This window comes from Oryx dammah, unplaced genomic scaffold, assembly GCF_014754425.2.
Source record: "Oryx dammah isolate SB20612 unplaced genomic scaffold, SCBI_Odam_1.1 HiC_scaffold_3, whole genome shotgun sequence".
NCBI classification, from domain to species: Eukaryota; Metazoa; Chordata; class Mammalia; order Artiodactyla; family Bovidae; genus Oryx; species Oryx dammah.
Window position 1 is genome coordinate 44,661,607 of NW_024070187.1, and position 25,463 is coordinate 44,687,069.

Sequence of the window (25,463 nt, forward strand, 5' to 3'; positions counted from 1 at the left end):
CTATATAAACAACGGCTGTGCCGATGCTCAAATGCCATGTCCAGTCCTAATGCATCCATCTGTAAATGTCCCTGTTGGTCTTCGTGCATAATTCGGTCCTGGTGTAGCTTCCCAGGTGGTGGGGAATTGGAATTCTCCACTGAGAGGCGTTAGCAAATTTGAGCATCTACTAAGTGTGAGATCATAAATGATGAGACCAAGGCCTTCCTCTGACTCAGCCTATGGTCTCATAGGAAAGACAGACACAACAGTGAACTTTACCAAGAGGGTTTTATATATCAAATAAACATAACATCTTGGAGAAGGAAATGGTAACCCACTCCAGTATTCTTGCCTGGAGAATACCATGGACAGAGGAGCTTGGTGGGCTAGAGTCCACAGGTCGCAAAGAGTCAGGCACGACTGAGCGACTTCACTTTCACTGTCAAACATAACATCTAACATTGAACTACAGTTGTCATTTTAGTGCCATGAGTATTTTTTTTCACTGAGCCCTCCTAACAGCCCTGGGAAGTAGCTACTGTTATAACTTTATTTTATTGATGAGAAATTAGAGGATTGGGAAGGTGAATAACTGTCCATAAGTCACATAGCTAAAGAGGCGATAAGCCACACAGCTAAAGAGGCGATAAGCCTGGACTCTAAACCCAGCTAGAAGGACTGCCCCACCCTAGTTCAGAAAAGAACTACTGACTAGTGGAAGCTGCACTAGACAGAACGCTGGCTCCATTACCCTCTCGGCCCCTCCCTCTGAATCTAAGTGACTCGGCATGTTATTCATCACAAGAGCTTCTTTATCATCCCGCATGCTTGCCTGGGATGCACAGGAAGACTTTGTGCCAGAGGGAGCCTTGGAACTGGGTTTTAAGACACACAAAGGATAGTTTTTTTTGTTTTGTTTTGTTTTTAGTATTTCTTTTCTTTTTTTTTTCTTTACAATTCTGTATTGGTTTTGCCATACATTTTTGTGTGTGCACGTGCACTCAGTTGCTCAGTCTTGTCTGATGCTGTGACTCTCGGGATTATAGCCCACCAGGCTCCTCTGCCCCTGGAATTTTCCAAGCAAGAATACTGGAGTGGGGTGCCATTTCTTCCTCCAGGAGATCTTCCTGACCCAGGGACTGACCCACATCTCCTGCATTGGTGGGTGGATTCTTTACCACTGTGCCACCTGGGACACCCATAGTTTTTTTGATAGCAGGTATATTTTCAATGGGAGTAGACATTTTTGTTCAATTTCTTAAGCACCTTATTTTTTTGTTTTTTAAATCCTTGCTTATTTTGAAAAATATAACAGTACTTGGAGACTTGCATCAGCCAGAGATTACCATATAGCCCTAGGGGTAACCATCACTTTGTGAATGACCCTCCTAACAAAAGGCAACATCATGGCCAAGGGGGGAAAGTGTCATTTTTCTCGTAGGGAAAAAAAATCACTACTTTTTTATATATGGGCCCAGCTTTTTGTAAATCTTTACCTGAGACAGACTGGAAATATTGCACAGTCCAGGCGATCAATATGGACAGCAGGAAGGTTCCCAGGAAGTAGATCTGCAAACATCCGAAGCAGATGTCAGATGACTGATAGAAGGCAGGGACCACGAGGGCAGGGCTGGGGGGAGACGGTTCCTTACCAGCGCAGAATGCAGGACAGCGCCCCAGATCAGCCGGAGGTTAAGGTAAAGCCAGGCCAGGGAGCAGGGGCTGAAGGACTCCTCATTGCTATGGCTCCAGCACCTGCAGACAAACAGCACAGGCCATCCTGACAGTGTTGGAAGACGTTGGTAGCATTGCCCATATTTGCAGATCCTCAAACCCATGTCCCTCGTGTTTTGGGTCAAATGAGCACATGTAGATGAGGGGAAAAAGAAATAAAGCAGTTCTGAGGAGTCTGAGCCTACATGGAAATACTAGACACCCAGGCAACAATCTCAGAAAAGGTCAGTCTTATCATTTATAAAAAGACATTTCAAGGAAGACCTTGCAGCATAGAGACTGCCAAGCAACACTTTTGTCTGAGTGTCCAAAGTCCAGACACAGGGATACCTCTCTATCTGCAGAAGAGCATCATCTGATTGGACACTATTTTTTCCACTCTCATGGAAAACCTGGGTCAGCATTTTAACTTCAGAGCAAGCACATTCTGTATCTCAGTCCTCAGATACTAGAAAGGGGAATTAAGTTTGGGTCCAGCTGTGTGTTCTCTAACTGAAGCAAATCCTGGGCCCTCTATAATCACTGACATTAGAAAATAAGGGGCTTTTCCCTCGTGGCTCAGGCAATAAAGAATTTGCCTGCAATGCAGGAGATTAGGGTTCGAAACCTGGGTCAGGAAGATCCTCTGGAGAAGGGAGTGGCTACCCACTCCAGCATTCTTGCCTGGAGAATTCCATAGACAGAGGAGCCTGGTGGGATACAGTCCATAGCGTCGCAAAGAGTTGGACACAACTGAGCAACTAACACTAATACTTTAGAAAATAAGAATAAGGATAACTTTAGCCAAAAAGCAAACAGTACCCACTTGGATTCCTCCAGCGGTCACAGTACTGAAGAGGCTCTGAACTCACCTTTCATACAGTTCCCGGAGGATGGAGATGTTATTAGAATGGATTGTTGGGTCAATTTCCAAGAAATCCAGAATATGATGTGGGATTATAGCACCTTCCTCTATTAGCAGTGCCAGGTTAAAAAATCCCTGAAAACAAGCCACAAACCAAACTCATTCTTTCCTTATAATAAAACTTTGACGTACACTCCTCAGAATATAAACTTTTACAACCTCTGGATTTTTCCTCAGTCTTTAGAACCAGATGGCTTTGTCATCTTCATTGATAAATTGTTTCCCTAAATATATGCATCTGAGAAACTTATTTGCAGGAGAACCAGGAGGCTTTCAGAGGCTGCAGTGTCCCATCTGCTCAGAAGCCAGTCAACCGGAGGAATCTGTCCTCCTGCTCACTCTCTCAAGACAGAACTTTCTGGAAAACATGCCCTTGAGTTATCAACAAAACCAGAACACCGAGTCAAAGGCAATGTGCATCATTACATTACTACCCTGGGTCACCATCGGCATGTCAGAAATGGAGCTAGCTGTGGCTGTGGGCGCTGCTCACGGCTGATGTTCTAAGTGGAGAGGGTCTCTGATGCACATAGTCATGTATGAGTGTTTGACTCATCTTTCCTAGGCTAGTGAGGACAATCTCCTCTTCTGATTCCTCTTGGCACAAATCCTCTACTTTGGCATGCTTCCCCACCTCTCCCTTATTAAACCTCTTCTTCTTGACCCACAGAGGCAGGGACTACAATATTATGCTGTGCAGGTGCAATAAAATCGCACAGTTAAGAGCCTGATGGTTGAGATGCTTCATAAAGAATGACAACTATTATAGTACCTGGAGGAAATGTACCATCCATCATGAGCTGAGCACGTGGCCAGCCCAAGAAATAAACAATGATGCATTACTTATCATTAGGGCTTTACAGATTCCAAAGAGTTGTTGCCCTTCAAAGAATTAAGTCATACTTTAATGACTTATATCCTCCCTTTTCTTTCATTTAGTTGATTCTAAATAAAAATCACCAACCCTTGGTTTGTAAACAGCAGGAGTCTCACAAACATGCTAAGTGATGATCATGATAAAAATAACAGAGCCAGCATTTTCTGAGTGCTGTTGTATAGGAGGCTTGGTTCTGTTTTATGTATATTAACTCAATCCTCATAACAACAAATCAAGATAGGCGCTATTACCCTGTATACTACTGTTACTAGGAAGCTGAGGCACAGAGAGGTTAAGGAATTTGCCCTATGTCACATAGCTGGGAAGGCGATCCAGATGCAAGCGGACAGGACTCACAGTCCCAAATCTGAAGCTCCACTGTGCTGACAAATAATTTCTTAATAGTTATAGGTGTAAGGCATCTTTAAAATTTACACACACACATAAGCAGAAAGCAGACTATTTCTTCACTTTTTGAAAGAAAGGTCCTCTTAAAATGAGATATTAGAAGAAAAGGATAAAATGACTATAAAATTTTAAAGTCTCTGAACAATGGAAGAACAACATGGTTAAAATAAATGAGAAAATGGTCTAGGAAAATATTTATATGCAATGTAATAGCTTAAAATTCATTATCTATTGGCCAAATGTATAAAGAACTAATTATAATTTAAATTGAAAAATACCACAACTACAATAGATAAGCAGACAAAGAGTAAGAACAGAAAATTCACATAAGAAAATATGAGAGTAAATAAATTATCATAGATAAGTATATGTAACAGTGTCCATCCCCAGCAGTGGTCAAATACAGACAATTTAAAACAATAAGGAAGGATCAACTTGTATTATTCAATTAGCAAAATTAAGCCGTGAAAATATCCAGTGCTGATGTGATTTCCATTATCCTCTTATACTTAAATAGTGCTTGGTGATATATTGATTGGGAAACAACTTCAGAAAGCAAATTGGCAATATACTATTATTATGAGCCATAAAACAATTTAGACTGTTTGACTTAGTAATACCATTTGTCAGATTATAAAGAAATTAATCAAATGGAGGTAAAAGGTAGAAATATGAACACATTCATTGTAGTACTTACTATAATTGCAACACAATTGGAAATGACCTTCACATCTTCCTTAATAGACTTCCTTAGTAGACAAAAATATTGTCTATTTTTTAATGTTGTGCCCCCACGACTAAGCAGTGTCTAAGACATGGCAGGACTACATAAACATGTGTCAAATCAATCAATAAATTAGTGAACAAGATATAATAAATGTCCATGAAAAGATAAAACTTAATAAATTACATTCTATCAGCTTAACAGAATATGGGGCAGTAGTTAAGAGTAATGATTACAGAGATTAGGCAATAGGATGCACATATTCCTGCAAGATGTGAGAAGGAGCAGATTTTTCAAGTGGCCCATGGGCTCTAGTTACCATTACAGAGACCCAGTGGCCTGTGGCCAGGACTCAGAAAGGCATGAAAACTGAAGGAATTGATAGGAAAAGAAAGACCAAAGGGATACAGCCCCCTAACATGGAATTGTGGGTGCATTCTTCAATATTATTCTCTTTAAAAAATTATTCTTTAATGTTTTTATCACATTATCTTTTGAAAAATAAACACTCAGAATTGGAAAAAAAAAAAAAATTAGGTCCAGGCCTGCTTTTGAGTAAAAACAGATGTCATTTAGGGGAGTTTGGCTCTCGAGCAAATCCTTTTAGCACCAAAATTTATTTTATTCCAGAAGAAATAATAATAATATAGGCTAGATCATGTCCACTGAGTGTACTCAGAGATGGGCTCGGCACGTTACATCTAGCATCTCATTTATCTTTGCAACCTATGATTTGGATGCTATTATTATCCTCAGTTCACAAATGAGAAAATCAAGACTCAGTACTTGAGTGACTTTCTATGTACAAATAACTGTGAAGTGACAGAGATATGGGTAAAAGGAACATAGTATCTCCTTTTTTTTTTTTTTTAAAAAAAAGACGGAGATGGGAATTCTCTGGCAGTCCAGTAGCTGGGGCTCTGCCGTTACTGCCAAGGGCCCAGATTCAATCTTTGGTCAGGGAACTTAGAAACTAAGATCTCAAAAGCTGAGTGGCATGGCCCCCAAAAAGAGACTGAGATAGGAAGGTTTCCAACTTTTGCTCTGTGATCAGATCACAGATCACAACACTGGAAATCTGTGGCATAAGACAGTAACAGCTATTCTAACTTCCATCATGAAATGGCCTTAGATCCTTACAGGAGCATTTTGATTAGCAAATATAGAAGGAATGAGAGAAACAGAAAATTATCATTAGCACTCCACAGTTGGTTGCCTGAACATTGTTGCAGGTAAGATTTACTGAAGGATACTAAAATCAGTGTGCAGAAGTTTGAGGAGAAATAGAATATTTACCTTCCCCAATTATCTATAAATTAGAAAGAGAAAAAAATATTAACATTACAGGGAAGAAACCCAGCAGAAACCACCTTCACCGAGTGAATGAGATCAACCTCCCCAGTAATAAGACATCATGCATGCCTCATATGATACACTGAGAAGGACACATCACTTCTGGGCTATCCTTGCCCCAGTGCATAAACTCTACATTCATGAGACAAGAGACAGACACAAATCAAGGGACATTCTACAAAATATCTGACCAGCAACCTTCAAATGTACCAAGGTGATGAGAGACAAACAAAGATAGGAATGGTTCCAGTTGGAAGAACTCTAAAGAAATATGACAACTAAATGCAGTGTGGGATCCTGGAATACAAAAGTAACATCAGTGGAAAAAGTAGTGAGATCCAAGTAACTTCTGCCGTATAGTTACTGGTACTGAGTCAACACTAATTTCTTAGTTTGATAATGGTATTATGGTTATGTGACCTTTCTATAACTCTTAGAAATATTCCAAAATAAGAAGTCCCCCCTCTCCCGGAAAAACAAGGTCACTGAGAATAAAGTCCTATCACTAAAGCACTGACACAGCTATATAAGTAAAGTCCTTCTCATTTTGACCACTCAAGCAGTTGCTTGAGTTTCTATCTGGGGAGTTAGTTTGATGGAATCTGATAGAAAGACTCCTGGGTTTGGAGTCAGGAGACCTGGGTTTAGGCTCTGACTGCTTCATCTATTACCTGGTTGTTTATCCTTGAGCATCTTATCACCCTGTCACAATCTTGGCATTCTTTACTATAAAATAGGTCCACTGACCCCCATTCCCACAAGATTGTTATAAGAATGGCGTGGGAAACATAGTAAGTGCTTGATAAAGGTTTGCCATGCTGATTAGTGGCCTCAGAGAGGTTGTGAGGGGCTCATGAAAATGAATGAGAAGTGGATTTGCAACCTCAGGAATGAGCACAATCAGGAGCTCATTTCTGTTGCTATTTACCTGTGAGTCTCCATCCAGCGCTGCTTGGGCGTACATCTGCACAGACAACTCAAGGTCTTGTGACTGGTTTTGGTGGCCATAGTAGTAAAGATCTCCCATTTTCAAATATGCTGCAGGACAAGAATTACAGGTCCATTTGTCGAGTGGTTTGATTTCAGATCGATATTTTAGAAGAATGGCTCATTTGCATTATTTCAAATTTTTTCCACCAGAATCTGAATAAAGATACATCTTTAGGTTTCCTTGCTGTTAGGAGGGGGAAAATGGTTTTTGCGTTTCTCCATTTCTGGACACATTTTCTTACTTGGCTGGGTAGCTCTCCTACATGGAGACTACCCAGTGAAAATCAGTCTGCAACCTCACAGTCCAATCAGCCAAGGATGTTGGAGTATCAAGGTTTTGCTGCCTAGGTTTTATGATTGATGAGCATGTCTTTACTCTGTTTAAGCCATATGTTTTGTTTTTTCTCTAAGGAAAAATTTTAAGAGTGTATGTATCTTTCAAAGTCCAATCAGAAAAAGAATCCATGTTGGACCATTCAAAACTGGGATTCTGCTACTGGCTACGAGTGTTGGAAGAGCTGAAAGGGCAAATGGGAAAGAGTAGGCAACCTAGAGATTAGCAATGCAGGAAGCTACAACCTTCCCAGAACTCGGGGCCAGCCGAGACCACAGAGGATGGACTGCCAGGCAGGAGCTGGAACCATGGAAATGCAGCCATTGACAGAGATACAGCCCAAAGCAGACAGAGAAGTGGAGAAATATTTGGGCTTCTCATCTCCTCCTACCCTGAAATTTCCTGCCTGTGCCTCCCATTGGCTGAAACTAATCAGATCCAAACGGGTCTGGGAACTATAGTTCCTGAGGGTCAGCCTCCTATCACACAGAGCAGAACCAGGTAGACAGGGAATCCATCTGAGGGCAAAAGGGTAAAAGAGTGGCCCAGGGACTCTCCAGAATAGCTTTCTCTTATGAATTCTCGCTGATTCTTTAGAAAAGGGTGGATCTAAGCATTCAGTAGACGATGGATGAAGAGAAATGCACTGCTTGAGATTGAGAGCAGAGTTTAGGCAAGATCTTAATAGCTGAGATTTTTCACTCTCTTTCTTAATTGTTTAGAAATATCACACTCCACACAAAGCTGTTAGATGGTCCCTGTTACCAAAGATTAAAAGCCTCCAAAGCTTCAATTTAGCACCCGTTTCTCTATACATACCAAATGAAGGAGCATCGATTTGAAAAACAGAGAAATTATAGTATCTCCAAACACAATTAACACCCAAGTATCTCTTGGCCAGGTCCTAAGGGAATGAAGGGGGAGAAAAAGTTAACTCATTAATATTTTGGCCAAGTGACTGATTTTGCCTCCATAAAACCCAATTCATTATCCTTAACCTTAGAGCTTCTAGTCTGAGGAGAATACATTTACTTACTGGCCTCTCCTCACAGATGTGTGCTAAATTTGTCTGTGACACTTCAATTCCAGTTTCTGCTGCTAAAACATAATACAGCAAAGCTTCGTGCCTAAAAATAGATGATTAATAATAAATTTCATATAGTGGCTCTTACTAATATTCACAGAGAGCTTTATATTCACACATAAGAGGGCACAAAATAAGCAGCTTTTTTAAAAGCACAAAATCATGAGTTTTTTTTTTTTTTTTAATAAATACTGTTGTTAAAAATACTGCTTGCACTGATTTATTTTCTATCTTAAAAGGCTGAACTCACAGATAAGGTTGGGGAGCTGGTTGATACAACAGCGACCTCTACTGGCCCAATGACACGTGGCGTGCTGCCTGGGGAGCTGCCTATCGGCTTTGGGTCCTTGAAATCCTTCCATCCTCCATCCTCCACCCTTGCTTAGAGGAGATAAGTGGTATTAAGAAAAAGCTCTGTGCTTTTGAGTCCTGTTTTGTGAAGGGCTTTATGAGGCTTAGGACTCTGAACAAGCTTAATTAAAGCTGAGCTTTTGTGGTACATTAGAAGTTTGGCAAAGGAGAGGCAGTTTACAAGGGGCTTGATACCAATGGTCAAAAACACATTAAAAAAAAACAAAAGTATTCAAGTATACTGGTAGTTGAATAATTGCAAAACAATGAGACCACCTGTCATCTATTGAAAGATTGGCATCCGATTCATAATCCAGATAATGGCAAGGGCTTGGGGAAAATGGACATATTTCTCTAACCACTGCTAGTGGGAAGCACTAGCAATTGATGCAACTGTTAAATGTGAGAGCCTTACAAACGTACATACCACCTGGCCCAACAGTTCTGCCTCATGAAGGTTTATTCCAAGAACCATATGTAAAATAGACAGCCAACGGGAATTTGCTGTATGGCTCAGGAAACTCAAACAGGGGCTCTGTATCAACCTAGAGGGGTGGGATGGGGAGGGAGATGGGAGGGAGTTTCAAAAGGGAGGGGATATATGTATACCTATTGCTGATTCATGTTGAGGTTTTACAGAAAACAACAAAATTCTGTAAAGTAATTGTGCTTCAATAAAAATTAAATTAATGTAAAAAAATAGTAAATTAAAAAAAATCAGAAACATGCAAAGACTCTGTGACAACAGAGGTCATGTCAGATCTGTGTATATCAACAATGACAACATCAAAAAGCCCACAAATATCTGAATACCAGTGACGAGCTCAGTTAACCCATGGTGCAGCCACTTTCAGAGGAGGTCACTAAAGTGATGTTGAAGAAGAGCATTCAAAATCGTAGAAAGGTGTCTATGCCAAATTTTCCATTGGGTGAGAAAAGCAGGATAAAAAACAGTGCAATCTCATTTTTGCAAAACAAATATAAAACTGAATACACACATGGACATACATATGCAGATGCACATATGCAGAGAAAAAAACGACTTAAAATGACCTACCAAAATGCTAACAGTACTTATCCCTAGGCACTGAGAGGGCAAGTGATTTTTTTTTTTTTCACTTATCTGATTTCCTCCATTTTCTTTTGTGTTACCCATTTCATAAGTTAAAATTTTAACTATAAATGGTTGTTTCTAAGGCTTATTTTTTTCATTTTCAGTGGCTGACATTAAGAACTCTTTGTTAATGTTAGCTACATCTAAGAACTGGGCAGGGTGGGGGGGCTGGAGGCAATCATCTTTTCTTTTCTTTTGTTGGCCAGACCTCATGGCATGCAGGATCTTAGTTCCCCAACCTGGGATCCAACCTGTGCCTCCTGCAGAGGAAGTGAAAAGTGTTAATCACTGGACCCCCAAGAATGTCCCAGAAGGTCATCTTTTCTACGTGACTAAAGCAGCTCCTGGCAGGCCTTCCAGTGGAGACAAAGAGAGATGATTGGGGGTCAAATTAGGACAGGCAGACCTTCAATCAGACATCCCAGGTCATGGTTGCTGAGTGTGCTGATTTCTGGCCTCCAAGATACCCAAGGCAGCTGACCAATTAGGCATGACTCATGCTCGAGAGATATGGCTGGCTAAGCAGCCATGTAAGGGGTGTAGACAAGCCACAGAACAAGCCTACAACCGCGACTGCAACAACACAAAAGGCTCCAGGCATTTTCTTACATAGCCTCCAAGAATCACGTTTGGTGACAAGAATCCTCAGAGAGGACCCTAGATGGAGGACCCTCGAGGAAGATTCAGCAGCAAATCCCATCCTACAATAAGGTTCCATTCCAAAGGTCTTATAATATCAAACACTCAGGTTTGCATCGGTGCTTCAGTGTCCCCCCGGGATGGATGAGGGAAGGAGACGGCGTAGAGTTGCCAGCCCAAGGTCAGATGTCAGGTGGGCTCCCTCTGCTGCCATCATGGAACAGGGCTCAAATTACTTGCAATGTAAGAAAATGAGTTTTTCTTAGACAGTGGTTGGGCAGACTGTTAGAATTTGGGAGCAGGGGACACAGGTCGACATTTCCTGTAAAAACAAAGTCACTATGATAAATTTTATAAAGACAATACCTTGTCTCTAAAGTTACTAGGGTGATGGGAGAGGGAAGAGAGGAACACATTGTATGGGAAGACTTCCACTGACTGGGGCTTTCCAGGTGGCTCAGTGGTAAAGAATCCGCCTGCCAATGCAGGAGACCTGGGTTTGATCCCTGGGTCTGGAAGATCCCCTGGAGAAGGAAATGGCAACGCACTCCAGTATTCTTGCCTGAGAAATCCCATGAACAGCGGAGCCTGGTGGGCTACAATCCATGGAGTTGCCAAAAGTCAGACAGACTTTATCAGCTAAATGACAATAACAACCTTCCATTGACCAATTATTGTGTCAGTAGAAGCCAGGAGGAAATTTCACAGAATTCTCAAGCGTTTCCTTCGAGGAAGCACTGAAGTCATCAAAAAGAAGTCTAAAAACTTTGACTTCCTGGAGATCCAGTGGTTAAGACTCTGCGTTTCCACTGTAGGGGGCGCAGGTTCAGTCTCTGATCAGGGAAGATCCCACATGCCCAGGGGCAGAAAGAAAGAAGCGCGGAACAGAAATCCACTCTGTCTTCCATTTTACAGAAGCCATGGAACCCAAAACCACCAGCATCCATTTTCATACATTGAAGAGTGAACTCTGGGCAAGCGTCAGAACACTGAAGACCAGATTCTCTCAACTTATGAAAACTTCAGAGACAGGACACCTCTGCCGAAACCCTATCTACATTCAGCCTCCCAGCACTTTGCTCTTACTAGTGTCCCAACTGAGATTGCCTGAAAGTATTAATTACAGATATTTCTATTCTTCTATTCACAGGATAAACATTTATTCAGTATTTTCTCTGTGTAGAGGGCCCAGAGACAAGCCGGAAATCTGTACTATCCTTCCGTGAACTTCTTCAGGAAGCTGACCAGGGTGTCCAGCTTTATTTCCAATGTGCTAAAGTGAACTAGTTGCCCAGGCAGTCATTCTGATGGGGATTGGGGTGGGGGTGCAGAGAGAAGCGGATTAAAGAGCGAGTGTAGGGGCACATTTGCTACCCTTCCACTTCAGACTCGGCACATCCATTTATAGAACTTTCATAATGATACATCTTAATAATCAATCCTTTGGCTGCTTGCTGTGAACTGTGAATTTGAGTTTCTCTGAGCAGTTTCTCAAACAATCCAATTATTTTCTCTGGATTCCTTTCTGCCAATACCTGAAGCAGTCCAAACTGGAAGTATATATATATGTAAAAAAAAAATCCTGGGGTCTCAGTGGAATTTAGGACCCTGCTCCAAGGCAAAAAGACGCATCTCTTTGAACAGGAATCTTGCATGCCTGCTTGTCTTGCCTCAAGCTTACTAGAATCTGGCTAACCTCCTGGGTTAAGTGTTTGGGGGGTATAGTTAAGACAAAGGACAATAAAACACACAGCTCACAGATAAAACACACAGCAGGGTATGCGGGAAAGAAATGAAACACGACAGGTGACCTCTCCTTAGCTGACTTCTCCTGGGGTCCAAGGATGGCCTCGGGCATGACAGCATTATCTTCCGTATTTTGCCTAAGCAGCAAAATGCCCTTTTCTCAATCATGCTCCTCTTTTAAACTATCCCATATAAATCTCAGAACAACACAGAAAAGCACAAGCTCATCAAACTGACACATGTGATTTGAAAATAATGCCCAGAATAAATGCACTCACAAAAAATGAAAAAAGAGGTGAACTTGGGACATTGATGGATGATTTAGTTCTATAACAGCAAAATAGATGGCACTCCAAAAAATGCCATGTTGTGGTGTGAGGAGGCCAACGGTCATACCTTTCCTATTTAACCTCTGAGGCATTTGGAAGCTCAGAGAGAAGGAAAAGAGAAAAGCTCTTTGTCTCAAATGTACTTTGACAAAGATACTCCCACCGTAATGGGTACTAGGTGTTTCTTCCTGTTAGTAGGAGAAGGTCTCAAGTCCAGATGAAGACATATCTTTAATAATACTTAGCATCAGCATCAGAATTGGCAAGGCTATGAAGAAACAAATTTATATGGGGTTGACAGGAGTGTAAATGGGTAAAATACTTTGGAAAACAGTTGACGTTGTCTTGTAAAGTTGAACACATGGCAAGCCTGTGACCCTATTCCGAAGCATGTATTTTTAGAGAAATTCTTCCTACATGCACTAGGATATACATTGAAAACGTGCATGGCTACACTGTTCTTAAGGGAAAGAACCCAAATATGTGTTAATATGAGAACTGGTAAGTAAACTGCAGTATATGACAGCAGTGAAAATGAATGACCTACATGTATCCAAAGATATGCAACCCAGAAACATCAGGTTAAATAAGCATGATGTTTATTTATGAAGAATTACATATGATATGACTCTAATGATATGAAGCTCAGAAACAAGCCAAATCTATTGCTCAGGATTATATCCATATATAGCAAAACTATAAAGCAAGCAATGGGCAGAAGGACAAAAGACTCACGAAATGGTTAGTTCTGGATCCTGGGGGCTGGGGTGGTTTCATCTGGGAAGAACACGCAAGGGGTTTCAGTGGTCTATTTTCTTAAACAGGATGGTAGGGTTACAAGTATTCATTTTATTGTTATGCTTTGGAACTTGGGCTTCCCTTGTGGCTCAGCTGGTAAAGAATCTGCCTGCAATGTGGGAGACCTAGATCAGATCCCTGGGTTGGGAAGATCCCCTGGAGAAGGAAAAGGCTACCCACCCTAGTGTTCTGGCCTGGAGAATTCCGTGGACCGTATAGACCATGGGGTAGCAAAGAGTCAGACACGACTGCATACATATTACATATTATTGGTATGCAATAATTATTGAGTCATAGAAGAAGTGGAAACAGCTTACCTGGCTCAGACTGCAGCTCCAGCTCAAAAGCTCAGCTCCTTTAACCTGGGTTCTGAACTAACTCCCCCATTCAGGTTCTTCCTTCTCGTCCCCATAATTTGCAGCTGTTTGGTTAAGCATCTCAGAACCCACCTCTCTCATGTCACTACCCTCTCTTCAAACCATTATTGGCTCCCCACTACTTGACAAACTAAATAAAAACTATATAACTGCTATTCAAAATCCCATAACACAGCACCTCTTTGGTCTTGTCATAGACCACTTCCTTTTACGAATTTTACCCTCAAGGCAAACTGGGTGGCTTAAAAATTTCTAGACACACCCAGAATTTTCCTGTCTCTTTGCTTTTTGAGATCCTGTTCATTACTGTGAAAGTGTTAGTCACTCAGTCATGTCCAACTCTTTGAGACCCCAAGGACTGTAATCCACCAGGCTCCTCTGTCCACAGAAATCTCCAGGCAAGAATGCTGGAGTGGGTTGCCATTCCCTTCTCCAGGGGATCTTCCCGACCCAGGGATCAAACCCGGGTCTCCTGCATTGCAGGCAGATTCTCTACCATCTGAGCCACCAGGGAAGCCCATCGAAGTACCATGACTAGGTGGAAATTCCACCCATCCCTCGAGGCCATATAGTGTCACCTCCTTTATAAAGGCTGAACTAAGTGCCCCAGCCAGGCTGCATCTTGTCTCCCTCTGAATCCCTGATGCTCTTCATATACCGCTCATGGCTCTTCAGTGACAGTTGTTCTATTAGCCTTAAATTATTCGCTCAGTAGTTTTTGAGTACTTCCTAGAAGCCGTTAGGTGCTGGGCACTGGGATACACATTACAGGGCAATCAACAAGTAAAGAGCCATCATGACCCATGCAAGGACAAAGGGACTAAAGGGTTAGGCAGGACTTCTGGGCAGAGGGAACAGCAAGTGCAAAGGCCCAGAGGTCAGAGAGAATATGGGCCGCCTGAGAAACTGCAGGCAGTTTAGTACCAGGAAGAGCTGAGGCAGCAGACTGCCCCCAGTCTTACCTGTGACATCCCCTGCAGCTATGGCACTCTGCATTTAAGTGTACTCAGGAAAACTGCTGAACTGAACCCAAACTCACCAACCATGGAGAGCATACTTAATCCACCCCCCGCCCCACCGCCCCCAAGTCAATCATGTAATGCAGCTGAATATTCTAAGAAGGAAAGCAGGCCACTACAGCTTAATCCCTCTTGACCTTCACAGAAAATTTTTAAATGTGCTCCCTGAAGTGCTTTGTGATGTTAAATTCAAAAGTCGGCAAGAAAGCTAAGCTATTAGCAGATACCCTCTTTATGGGAAACAGTGTGAGACATCTTGGGGGCGGGGTGTGTGTGTGTGTGCTGGGGGTGTTTACATATGTGCTCTTTCTTTGGGAAAACCCCACATAGAAACATTTTGATGTTTGAATGCTTAGTTTCCCCTAAGAAATTGTCAGGAGCAAAGGATGGGAAATGTGGATGGGTGAGAAGCAGAAATGAGCTAAGGTCAAACTGGGAAGTTTAATAAATTGAAGTTTACTTGGGAAACAAGATAAACAGCACACAAATAGTAAGGTGTATCAATTGGGAAAAGAACCATTTCATAAAAAAATTCCTTTCTCATTATACAAAGTGAGGCCACAGATGATAAACTTTTACAAGATGATACTAATACAGTTTCATTAAGTGCTTTTTTCCACGTGGCCCATTTCCCCTGCATTTTCTAATTTGAGATTCTCATTCACTTAGATGCTATCTGTGGATCACCTGGGCATCCATGAACCAAAGAAGGAAATGACCTTCTTTGGGACTTATATTTTAATTTTTAATTGAAGTTCATATCAGAGCACAATCAATGATAGGGCTGCTCTAAAGTCTTTGAGATGGTGGACCAATGGGATGTGTGCTGATTTGCATTTCCCTTTTATTTATTATGGAAATATCCAGGTCATTTAGGCAATAAACAAGCACACAAAATGTAGCACAAAGAGAAGTAAGATGGGCCGCGAGGCCTGAAAACAGAGAACAGAGAGATGGACTCAGGTAGATCTTGGAGAGGAGTGCCCTTATATTTGTAAAATCAAGTAACTGGAAATGGAGCATTTACTGGTCCTCATGTATGGGGTTTCACCTCATTTCATACAGGGTGAGATTTGCTAACTCCATCAGAAGATACTTAGAGAGAGGGAGTCTCTTTGGCTGTGATACTTGAGGTCTGCTGAGTGACTTCCAGCAATCCTAGGAAAGAGGTAGCCTAAGCCCTAAAGCACACTGCTTTCACTCCTTCCCACGAACAAGATAGAAATCCTGGACTTTCTGTGACGTGCCAGTGAGAAGCAGAGGGTCGGTAGTGATCCCCTGTGCTGTCTACAGACTCTGAAGCCAAGTAGAACGAGCTGAAGGGAAGAAAAGTCAACGCATTCATGTGTTTCTCAACTTGATGAATGTGGACGCGCCCCCTAGAGAACTAATTTTTGCGTATAATTAAACATAGAAATGCTATGTTTTCTAATCAACAGCCAATCAGTCGGTGATACTCTGAATATCATTACCAGGAGACTGTGATTTCCCTGCAAATTGCTTTTTCAGTTGCATTTTAAGATTCCATCTCCTAAGAATACATTGACAGATTGAAAGGTAAGGACTGAGAAAGTTCAGTCGAACTTACCACGAGCCCTCCAGGTAGGCATTGAGGCCTTTGCGAATGACATGGCCCAAGTAGCCATTTTTCTCAGCTATGTGCTTTGCCCATCTATAAAGGAAACAGAGGAGAAAATATCCAAACTGTGGCAAATTAAATAATTTCTTTTTACTTCAAGTGATTTCAATAAATCTCACTTGGGAAATATTTTGCTTGTTAGAATTTTTATGGAGCCACAAGTTGGACCTGAATGTTAAGAAGGCAAAGAGAGATATACTTTGGGAGCGCTTGAGTTCAGTGCCCTTTATAATAAATGTTTAAGAGTTGTCATTTTTTGAAACAAAGATGTGAAAAGTGATTAATGAAAAGAGTCAACCAATCTGGAAAAAAGATAGCGTGAATCAAGAATTCTAACAAGTCAATAGCAGGAAGACAGCTCTCCCTGAACAAAGAGAAGAGATGTTGCCAAGAAGATTAAATGAACAGAGTACCTGATAGGTGTAGACATACTGAGAGGAGATTTAGACAACACAAGGAGAATGTGAACATCAACTACACAGGAAATGATAAGTACACAGAGAGCTAAGCAAATAAATAATAATTATTAGTAGTATTCCATAGAAAACAAAAAGTTATGCAAGAAAGGGTAGTCAGAGCACACTACATGGTCAGCTATGAGTAGCATTAAATGGTAAAAATATTGGGTTGGCCAAAAGAACTTTTTGGCAAATCCAATAATATGAACCCTGATACCAATCCAAGCAAAATGATGATGTTCCTCATGGGGAAGATGGGAGAAAGTAGGAAGTGTGAACATGTAGGGCAGTCAGAAGCAGCAGAGTGAAAGAACTATTTATATATTTGTCTTTTCCCGGTGACACATCATTAGACAAAGTCTGTAGTGAGTACAATAAGAAATAGTGATTTAAGCATGTTATTTAGACATAGAGGCAAATAAAAAGAGAAATAATTATTAATAAAACATGCTGCTGCTGCTAAGTTGCTTCAGTCATGTCCAGAAGTGTGACCCCATAGACGGCAGCCCACCAGCTCCCCCATCCCTGGGATTCTCCAGGCAAGAACACTGGAGTGGGTTGCCATTTCCTTCTCTGATGCAGGAAAGTGAAAAGTGAAAGTAAAGCCACTCAGTCGTGTCCGACTCTTTGCGACCCCATGGACTGCAGCCTCCCAGGCTCCTCCGTCCATGGGATTCTCCAGGCAAGAGTGCATGAAAAGTGATTTAGGGTAAGGGATAGAGACTTCCTATTTTTCTTGTCAAATTATTACTTTTTAAATTTTTGCCTCCTCAAATAATTTGGCTCTTTTTGTGCTCATGTAACTGATAGAAATTACATTTTAAAAATGAAAACAAAAAAAGAATAAAAGAAAAAAGAACTCTTCTCAGAAGTGGTGAACATAGTATATGGCTTTCCCTTCACAAGCAGCATCTGATAGGTTCTTACACAACAGCCTTCTCGGGATCTCGCGGGAACGTCTCCAGGTTGCCTGTGATATAGTACAGAGAGCACCACAAAGTTCCTTCTATGTGTCCACCTTGTGCAGCCTTATGGAAATATTCACCGGCTAATGTCTGGAAAGAGATGGGCAAACGTTGGTATCATTAGTGAGACGTCCTCCTGGGCAGGTTTCATCAGAGCTAAGGTCGTGAGGTACATAACATGTGATTTCATCATAAGCTTATAACCTCTGATATCTTTAAGAAACCAAGTCAAGTTCCAGGAAGACAGTCAATCACAGAAGCTTCTCGACATGATAACCTTGACTGCAGCTATTCTGTTAAGTTTACCCAATAAATAACATTACAAATGTCATTATCATCAGGTATCCTCACATAAACCCCCTGCCAGCCAGACAGAAGATCGCAGCAGAAATCACACCTGGTGAAACTTCAGGCATTTGCTTTCCTAATCTCACTTAATACCTTTTTTCAAACTCAGATGCAAAAACTGCAGTTCCAGTAGGAAGGTGAAAATTAGAATATGACAATTAAAAAATCCATTCTAGCAGATGTGTGGGAGGGCTAACAGACATTTGCAATGCATAAAAATACACAGCCTCCTAGGTAGTCAAAGAGAGGTAGAGTGAAAAGAGAAAGCAAGTGCTTAAATGGGTAGAAGCGCCACTGATTATCGTTATTTTTTCCCAGGCAGTTAACTGCCATTTTTAAGCAAGGGCTTTGGAGTCAGTGATGCCATGAGATGGTTGGATAGCATCACCAACTCAATGGAATGAGTTTGAGCAAGTTCCAGGAGTTGGTGATGGACAGGGAAGCCTGGTGTGTTGCCGTCCATGGGGTCTCAAAGACCCGGACGTGACTGAGCGACTGAACTGAACTGCACTTGGAGTCAGGCAGGCCTGGGTTCAAATCCCAGCTCTGCTCCTTATTAGCTGTGTGACTGTGAGCATGTCAGTTTAACTCTCCAACTAAGAGAATACTCCGTTTCTACAAATGAAACATGTGGCTTCTGATAGTAGCTACCATGAAAGTTTGTCATGAGGATTAAATAAGATAATGATATTTGAGGCTTTACCAAGTAATAATAATTTGAGGCTTTACCAAAAATAATCCTCTCATTTCTCACCCCCAAATCTGCTGTTACAGCTTGCCCATCTGTCTGAATACTACCTTTCTTCCCATCTCAATAAATGCCAAACCCTCTGGAGTCAGGCTGACTCCTCTCCCTGCTTCACACCTCACATCCAATCACCATCAAATTCTGCCCTCTTGACCTTCAAAACAGACCCAGAATCTAGTCACATCTCAGCCCTCTTTCTGATACTGCCCATCCATTCTCATTTGGATTCAATGCATTAATCCCCTGCTTCTTCTTTTCTAAACTTTTAATGTTGTATTGGAGGATAGCCGATTAACTATGTTGTGATAGTTTCAGGTGGACGGCAAAGGGATTCAGACACTCATACGCATGTATCCAGTCTCCTCCCAACTCCCCTCCCATCCGGGCTGCCACATAACAACATGGAGTACAGAGTTCCGTGTGTTCTACAGTAGGTCCTTGTTGCATCAACCCCCCGCTCTTGCTCGTCTCTTCCTCAAGCCCATCTTCATCAGGATCCAGGAGGAGCCTTTTCAAACACAGCATATCCCAGCCCTGTTCAGAGCTGCCCCATCTGGCTCAGGGCAGCTGCCTGGGCACCTGCCTCCTTGACCTTATCTCTTCTGCCACCTCTCTGTTCTCAGCTCCTGCCAGTTGCATCTCCCTGCTGTTCTTCTGCTGATCCTGCTTTCTGGAATGTTCTTCCCTCTTTCTGGAATGTTCTCCCAGATATTCACAAGACTCCTTTAGGAGTCTGTACAAGGTCACATTATCAGAGAGACCTTCTCTGATCTTGCTTATAAAATTGCATCCCCTAGTCTCTACCTTCTGGGTCCTCCTCATCTGGCTTTATTTCTCCCCATATCACTTCCCTCCATTTTCCCTCATGCTCTATCTTTGCTTACCATCTTTCTGTCCCACTGGAATATAAGCTTCTAAGCTTCCCCAAAGCAGAGACTGTCTGCTGCTGTAACCACCACTGCCCAGAAGAGTGCCTGGCAGAGGGTGGGTGTTCAGTTAATTTGTTGACTGTAATGGTGCTCAGATTGTTATTACCACCATTAACATTATTATCAATAACGAGGGGCTTCCATTTCACATGGGAACCAGGTCCTGACTCCACTCCAATGTCTGACGTCTGAGTAAGTTATGAAACCTTTCATAGCCTTGGTCGCTTATTCTGTTAAATGGATGTAATAACATTTGTATTCCAAGAGTGTAGTTAGGATGACATGGGATGGCACACAGAAAGTATCTATGCGTGTATGGCCCAGAGGAAGTGTTCAGCAAACACTGAAGACTGCCATTGCTATTTACATTATTATTATTCAATCCGATCTCATACCTGGCAATCCTTTCTGGACACAGCGCGCTTTGCTTCCAGTAAAATCAGTGATCAATCTCTGCACCATCTCTCTTATTCTTGTCTCGCATCATCTCCCTCTCCTCTCCCCAGTGCAAGTCTCCTCCTCCATGAAGCCTTCCTGACTGCTTTGGCTTTCCTTATTTCCCCTTTCCAGAACTGCTTGGGTCACAGCGATTAGAACGCACTTGGCATTTGGCTAATGCCGGTTTTTGCTCTTCACTCTCTTGTCTTCTTAACTGGGCCCTTGAGTTCCTTGAGCTCATGATCTGTATGTCGGGTGGTGTCTGTACTGGGCTGGGCGCATAGTACACCTGCTTCCTGACCAAGTGTCTGACCAGCTGCACAGCTGGTCACAAGGCTTACCTGATTCCTTCCAGGAACTCCTGGGAAAATGCCATCCAAGTACAGGACTCCAAGGTTGTATGAGGCATCTGGGTTCCCCATTTCTTCTGCTTTTAACCAGTACTTAGCCGCTTTGGCATAATTTTTCTTGAATTTGTGGTAATACCATCCCAGGCCGTTGACTGCCTGATGCAACCCCTGGATTTTAGAACAACAAGAAAGAAATGACTTTTTTTTTTTTTAATGAAAAATTCTCTAAAGAGAATCAGTTGTTGTGAAAGCATTCTGCCAGAGTCTGAGAAAAACCTTTCCTGTCTCTTTTTGGGGCCAGATGGCACTAAAGAAATGCTAAATGTTGGAAAACATGAGGCCACCTCAAAATCTTCCCAGGAGGACTTCACCAGCCTGCTGTTGGGATTTCTGCCTTCCACCTCGGCAATGATGCTGGCCTTGAATCATTACTCAGCCCCTGTGAACTGTTTCACAATGCCCTTGTCTACAGAAGGCCTTGTGTTGTCCTGAGTATCAGCAACGCCCTTCAAATTCACAAGCACTCAGCTGCGACAGGAGGCCAGAACCTGGCCTGGCTGGGCTGGTTTCTAGGTGACCTGCCGGCCGTCTGTTGATTACTCTGCACTGGACACCAACAAATAATCTGAGGGAAGAAGCCGCAATGGTCTGCTTGTAAAGGTCAGGGGCTATGGGTCTGCTTAGCAGACAGGTAGGTGGCTGGGCCTGAGGCAGAGGGGAGGGGACGGAGAAGGGAGGGTGGCTTCAGGACTGTGTCTAAACCTGGGATTGTACTGCAGAAGGGCTGGTTCTTGTGAGTCTAGTCTCAAATCTCCTTGTTCTTGCTGATCCGTGCTCTCAGGGGCCCACTTCTGCTCCCTCTAGGTGCTCCCACCTGCATCTATACAGTAGCTTCCAGCCTGGCTGTCGAAGGCTTAGGAGCCCTGTGGGGGTGTAAGTGTGCAAACCTGGACATTCGGGTCTCTCATTCCTGCTTTCCTGCCAGATCAACAAGACCATGGGCAAGCAAGTGAAAAAAGGATTAGAGGGGCAAACGGTGAGTGCCCTCGCATCTGTGAGACAGGTTAAGAGTCCAAGTGTGGAACAAAATCTCTTTCCCCTCCCCTTTGAGAAGTGAAGAACAGGTGTCCCTCAGCTATGGATGCCAAGATCCCAGCTTGCAGCCTTTTTATCTGCGAGGGCTCCCAAAACCCTTTTAGTTTTTACACTGGACTCCAGGTGCCAGGAAGACCAGGAGAAAGAAACTGACAAAGCCCATTGGAATAGATACTCTATGCGGGCAAGGATCTTTATTTTGTATTCCAAGCACCTTTGTTAGTACTTGCATACAGTAAGTGCTCAATAAATACCTGAGAAATGAATGAGAGCCCTCCCTTGAATGCTGATGACGCACAAAACAGAATCCAATCCTACACTGAGGGTAGTGCTCAGACTCACAGGCCCTCAAGATTGCTGACACTTGGCACAGTACCAGTGCTGCGGATCAGTCATGGAAATATTCTTCCTGAGCCTCGGGTGGTACCAGATGCAAGGCAGCCTCCTGAGAAGTTGCAGGATGAATGTATTTCCGTGAAGTGACAGACCACGCCATATTATGAAGTGGCAAGAACCAGCTTTGGAATAAGCCTATGGAATTTACATCAAGATGGTTTCTGTACTGCTCACCTCCATATGCCTAGGTTTATTCAAAGGTACCTGTCATCACTCAAAACATCAGCAGAACTTTCTTTAGAAATTGTACTAGGACCCAGGTCAGGAGCCCCACAGGAAATCTTGTTTTATTTCTTCATGCTCACACCTTATTGTGGACATTTCCAGCTATATCTGCAGATTTACCTTCAAGTGACTTTTAGCTAATTCCAGACATCAAACTCTGTGCTTCACCACGGTGCCTGACAAAGAGTAAGGGCTTAATAACTCCCTGCCAAATGAATAAGTGAGAATCATGTAACACTCTTAAGAATGTGAGTACTCCAGGCTATAAAACTGCATTTCCTCTAATATTCATCTCAGCTCTGCTAAAAGCATGCTCCGAATAAAGCACCTTAGACGACAATTCACCACTGGCATGCTAAAGAGATGCAAATTTCACACCTGCCAGGAAGCCCCATTTTAGGGTGCTCTAGAACTTGCCCTCAATGACCAACATTAAGCAGCTTTTCTATTTCTGCACTACAGTCTTTGTCAGGGTTGGGAGCTGGTGTGTGTTTCAGCCCACTGTCTCCTGGGTGATGTGCCCCCTTGAGACCACACAGGTGGAGAAAAAGCCTCTTGACTCTGACTACATGCTCCAACTTCCTAGTCTACAGGAAAAATAGACACTCTAAGCTTCCTAAGAAAAGCGAGCGAGGAAGGAAAATCGGCATGGTTACTTGAGGAATCGTTGTAGTTAGGGCAAATATTAGCAGCCTTGGGATGAAGGTACATTCAAGAGCCTGAAGGGCTATAAAGGACTCTGTCTAGGTTGTAGAGTCACAGTGGTTTCTATCAATCCATTTATTTACAAATAGGTATGCGTGCACATGTGAGTGTGCACGTGAGTGTGCATGCATGGGGGGGTGTTTGCACAGAGGGATACGTTGTGCATCCCTGCTTATGTGTATGTGTGTGTGTGTATCCCCTCACAAGCAATATTACAACCTCTATTCTGTACTGCGATACTGAAACTAGTTGGCTTGAAGGTTACTTTGAAGAGTAAATAGTGACAAAAAGAAAATAATTTCTAAACCCAGCAATAAACTTGATAAACAGTCCTTTTATTAAAGCACAGAGAAGGAAATGAGCACTGGACATGACAGGGTTAATCCAGAGGATTCAAGATTCAGAGGAATCAGGCTTTTGGTTTTCCTAATTCATTGGCATTTATATCCATTCAGTTTCAAGGAGCCCCTGCTGCTGCTTGTTATTAGGGCAGCCCTTGATTATAATTTTAGCCTTCAAACAAAATCAGTCTGAATTCTATTGACTGGAAAGTGAGTTCGCCTTTTGAAGTTTGTCATCCCCATTGTGCAGGTTTCTATGTATGTGTTGTAGCTCAAAAATGACTAATCGCTGCAATGCTAGTGACCCCTCCCTCCTCACTGTATTTCTACCTTCCTGGAAGGCTGGCCATTCACTCTCCTAGACTTATAAATGCATGGGTGGGTATGTGTAGGCAAAGGCTTCCCTCTGACAATATGCACAAGTGTTACCTTGGAAGCTGCTTTCTTCATCAGCTCCAAGGCAAGCCGTCTGTTCTTTTTCACTCCTTGACCCTAAACAACAATAAACAGCAATGATCACAAAAAAAAATAAACACAGAATGCACGCAAAACCATCACACCGATCCGCCAGTGTTCAACAGAAGATCCAACAGAAGCCCAGGCCCTGCCAAAGAAAAACCTAATCTTGAAGATTTCCACATGCAGAGCTATTATGTCATCATCATCATCTTGGGTATATTTGTAGAACAGTGACAACAACCCTCCCCCTTCCTGTTAAGCATCATACAAAATTCCCCATTTGATCATTAGGTGAATCACACTCTCGTCAATCCACTGGTGCAGCTTGGAGAAGCCATGAATAAGGTTACATGAGTCTGGTCATTCTGGTTGTGTTTTTCTGGGGATTACCTAACGTGTGAGTCAGATAAAGCACTTGATCTGTGTCGGACAGTCAAGACTTATCAGGCTGGGACAACTCAGTTATCCCAGTTCCATGTGGGAGTCCCCATGGTGGACCTCTGTGACTTCAGAAACAGCTGGAAGGTCAGTGGTGAAAGAGATAGGATCCCTTAGAATCAGTTCCTTTAGACACTGACGACTGACAAGCTTCCTCCAGCAAAATCAAGTTTTTCCAGCAGACGCGTTTTGTGGATCACGAGAGAAATGGCTTTGGGGTTCTTGTCCTAAGAGCAGAATTTCATGGGACCACTCTGGGGTGTCCGCGGGACCACGTGGGAAAATGGTGGGTCCAAGGGCGGGACAGGAGGAGTCGCTGAGGGCTCTCTCGACGTGGCTCTGACCACGAAGAGGGTAGGTGAGAAGACTGGATGAAAACCCTGATGCTTCCAAGCTCACTTAGAGCCTACTTTTGACCCCTACATCACATGTGATATAACGTCAGAGGGCTTTGCAATGACTACAACTATTAACTCTATTTAAATACTCAGCTCTAGTAATGAAGACAGCACTAGCAAACATTCCTACGTTAATTACCCTGGGCCAGGAGCTCTCCTGCTATATCTAATCCTCCCGACCCTAGCCGTGGTGCTGCTATCATTCTCGTCTGAGAAATCAACCCAGAGGCACACAGGGAATGAGGAACAGAGGCAAGATTTGAACCCAGGCTCCAGAGTTCAGGTTTATAACTGCCATGCTGTATTTTCTCCTGTATATTGTCATTTCCATGCTGAGAAAGTAAAATGATTCACAATCTCCTTACAGAATACGAAAACAACAAGCTGCAGAATCTGTCCTTAGAGTTCTGGGACCCAAAGTAAAACAGTGGATCCAATAAAGGTTAAATTACATACACTGAGTTTCTACTCGCCTTTAACTTACCTATTTAATAAAAAGCGATGAGCTGAAGCAGGATGCAAGATGAAACTATTTTTCAGAAGTGGACCATTACTTCGTTTAATTAGAGGAAGAGGAAAGAGAAAAGGACATGAAGGCTATTTGGAGTAACTAGACAGGGCAATGAGACAACTTTTTTGTACTTTGCAGAAAGGATCAGAACCATCAGGATGACAGAATGTTAGAACCTGGATGCACTCAAAGTTTATCTTCTCCAGCTTCTTTGTTTGGAAGGAATAAAACTGGGGCCCAAAGGGGCTGACTAACCC

At 42.6% G+C, this 25,463-nt stretch overlaps 1 protein-coding gene across 1 annotated transcript in view; it reads right to left on the minus strand.

Annotated features, from left to right (window-relative positions):
• The window catches only part of SEL1L3 (SEL1L family member 3), a 109,786-nt gene that overhangs the window by 8,185 nt on the left and 76,138 nt on the right, over positions 1-25,463 (minus strand). Inside the window, exons 14-23 of the mRNA XM_040237972.1 lie at positions 23,830-23,892; positions 20,630-20,806; positions 17,788-17,915; positions 16,352-16,435; positions 8,343-8,433; positions 8,126-8,210; positions 6,911-7,020; positions 2,568-2,695; positions 1,635-1,737; positions 1,479-1,551 (exon numbers count right to left, since the gene is read on the minus strand). Coding sequence (XP_040093906.1) covers positions 1,479-1,551; positions 1,635-1,737; positions 2,568-2,695; positions 6,911-7,020; positions 8,126-8,210; positions 8,343-8,433; positions 16,352-16,435; positions 17,788-17,915; positions 20,630-20,806; positions 23,830-23,892 — 1,042 coding nt within the window. The remainder of the gene's footprint in view (positions 1-1,478; positions 1,552-1,634; positions 1,738-2,567; positions 2,696-6,910; positions 7,021-8,125; positions 8,211-8,342; positions 8,434-16,351; positions 16,436-17,787; positions 17,916-20,629; positions 20,807-23,829; positions 23,893-25,463) is intronic.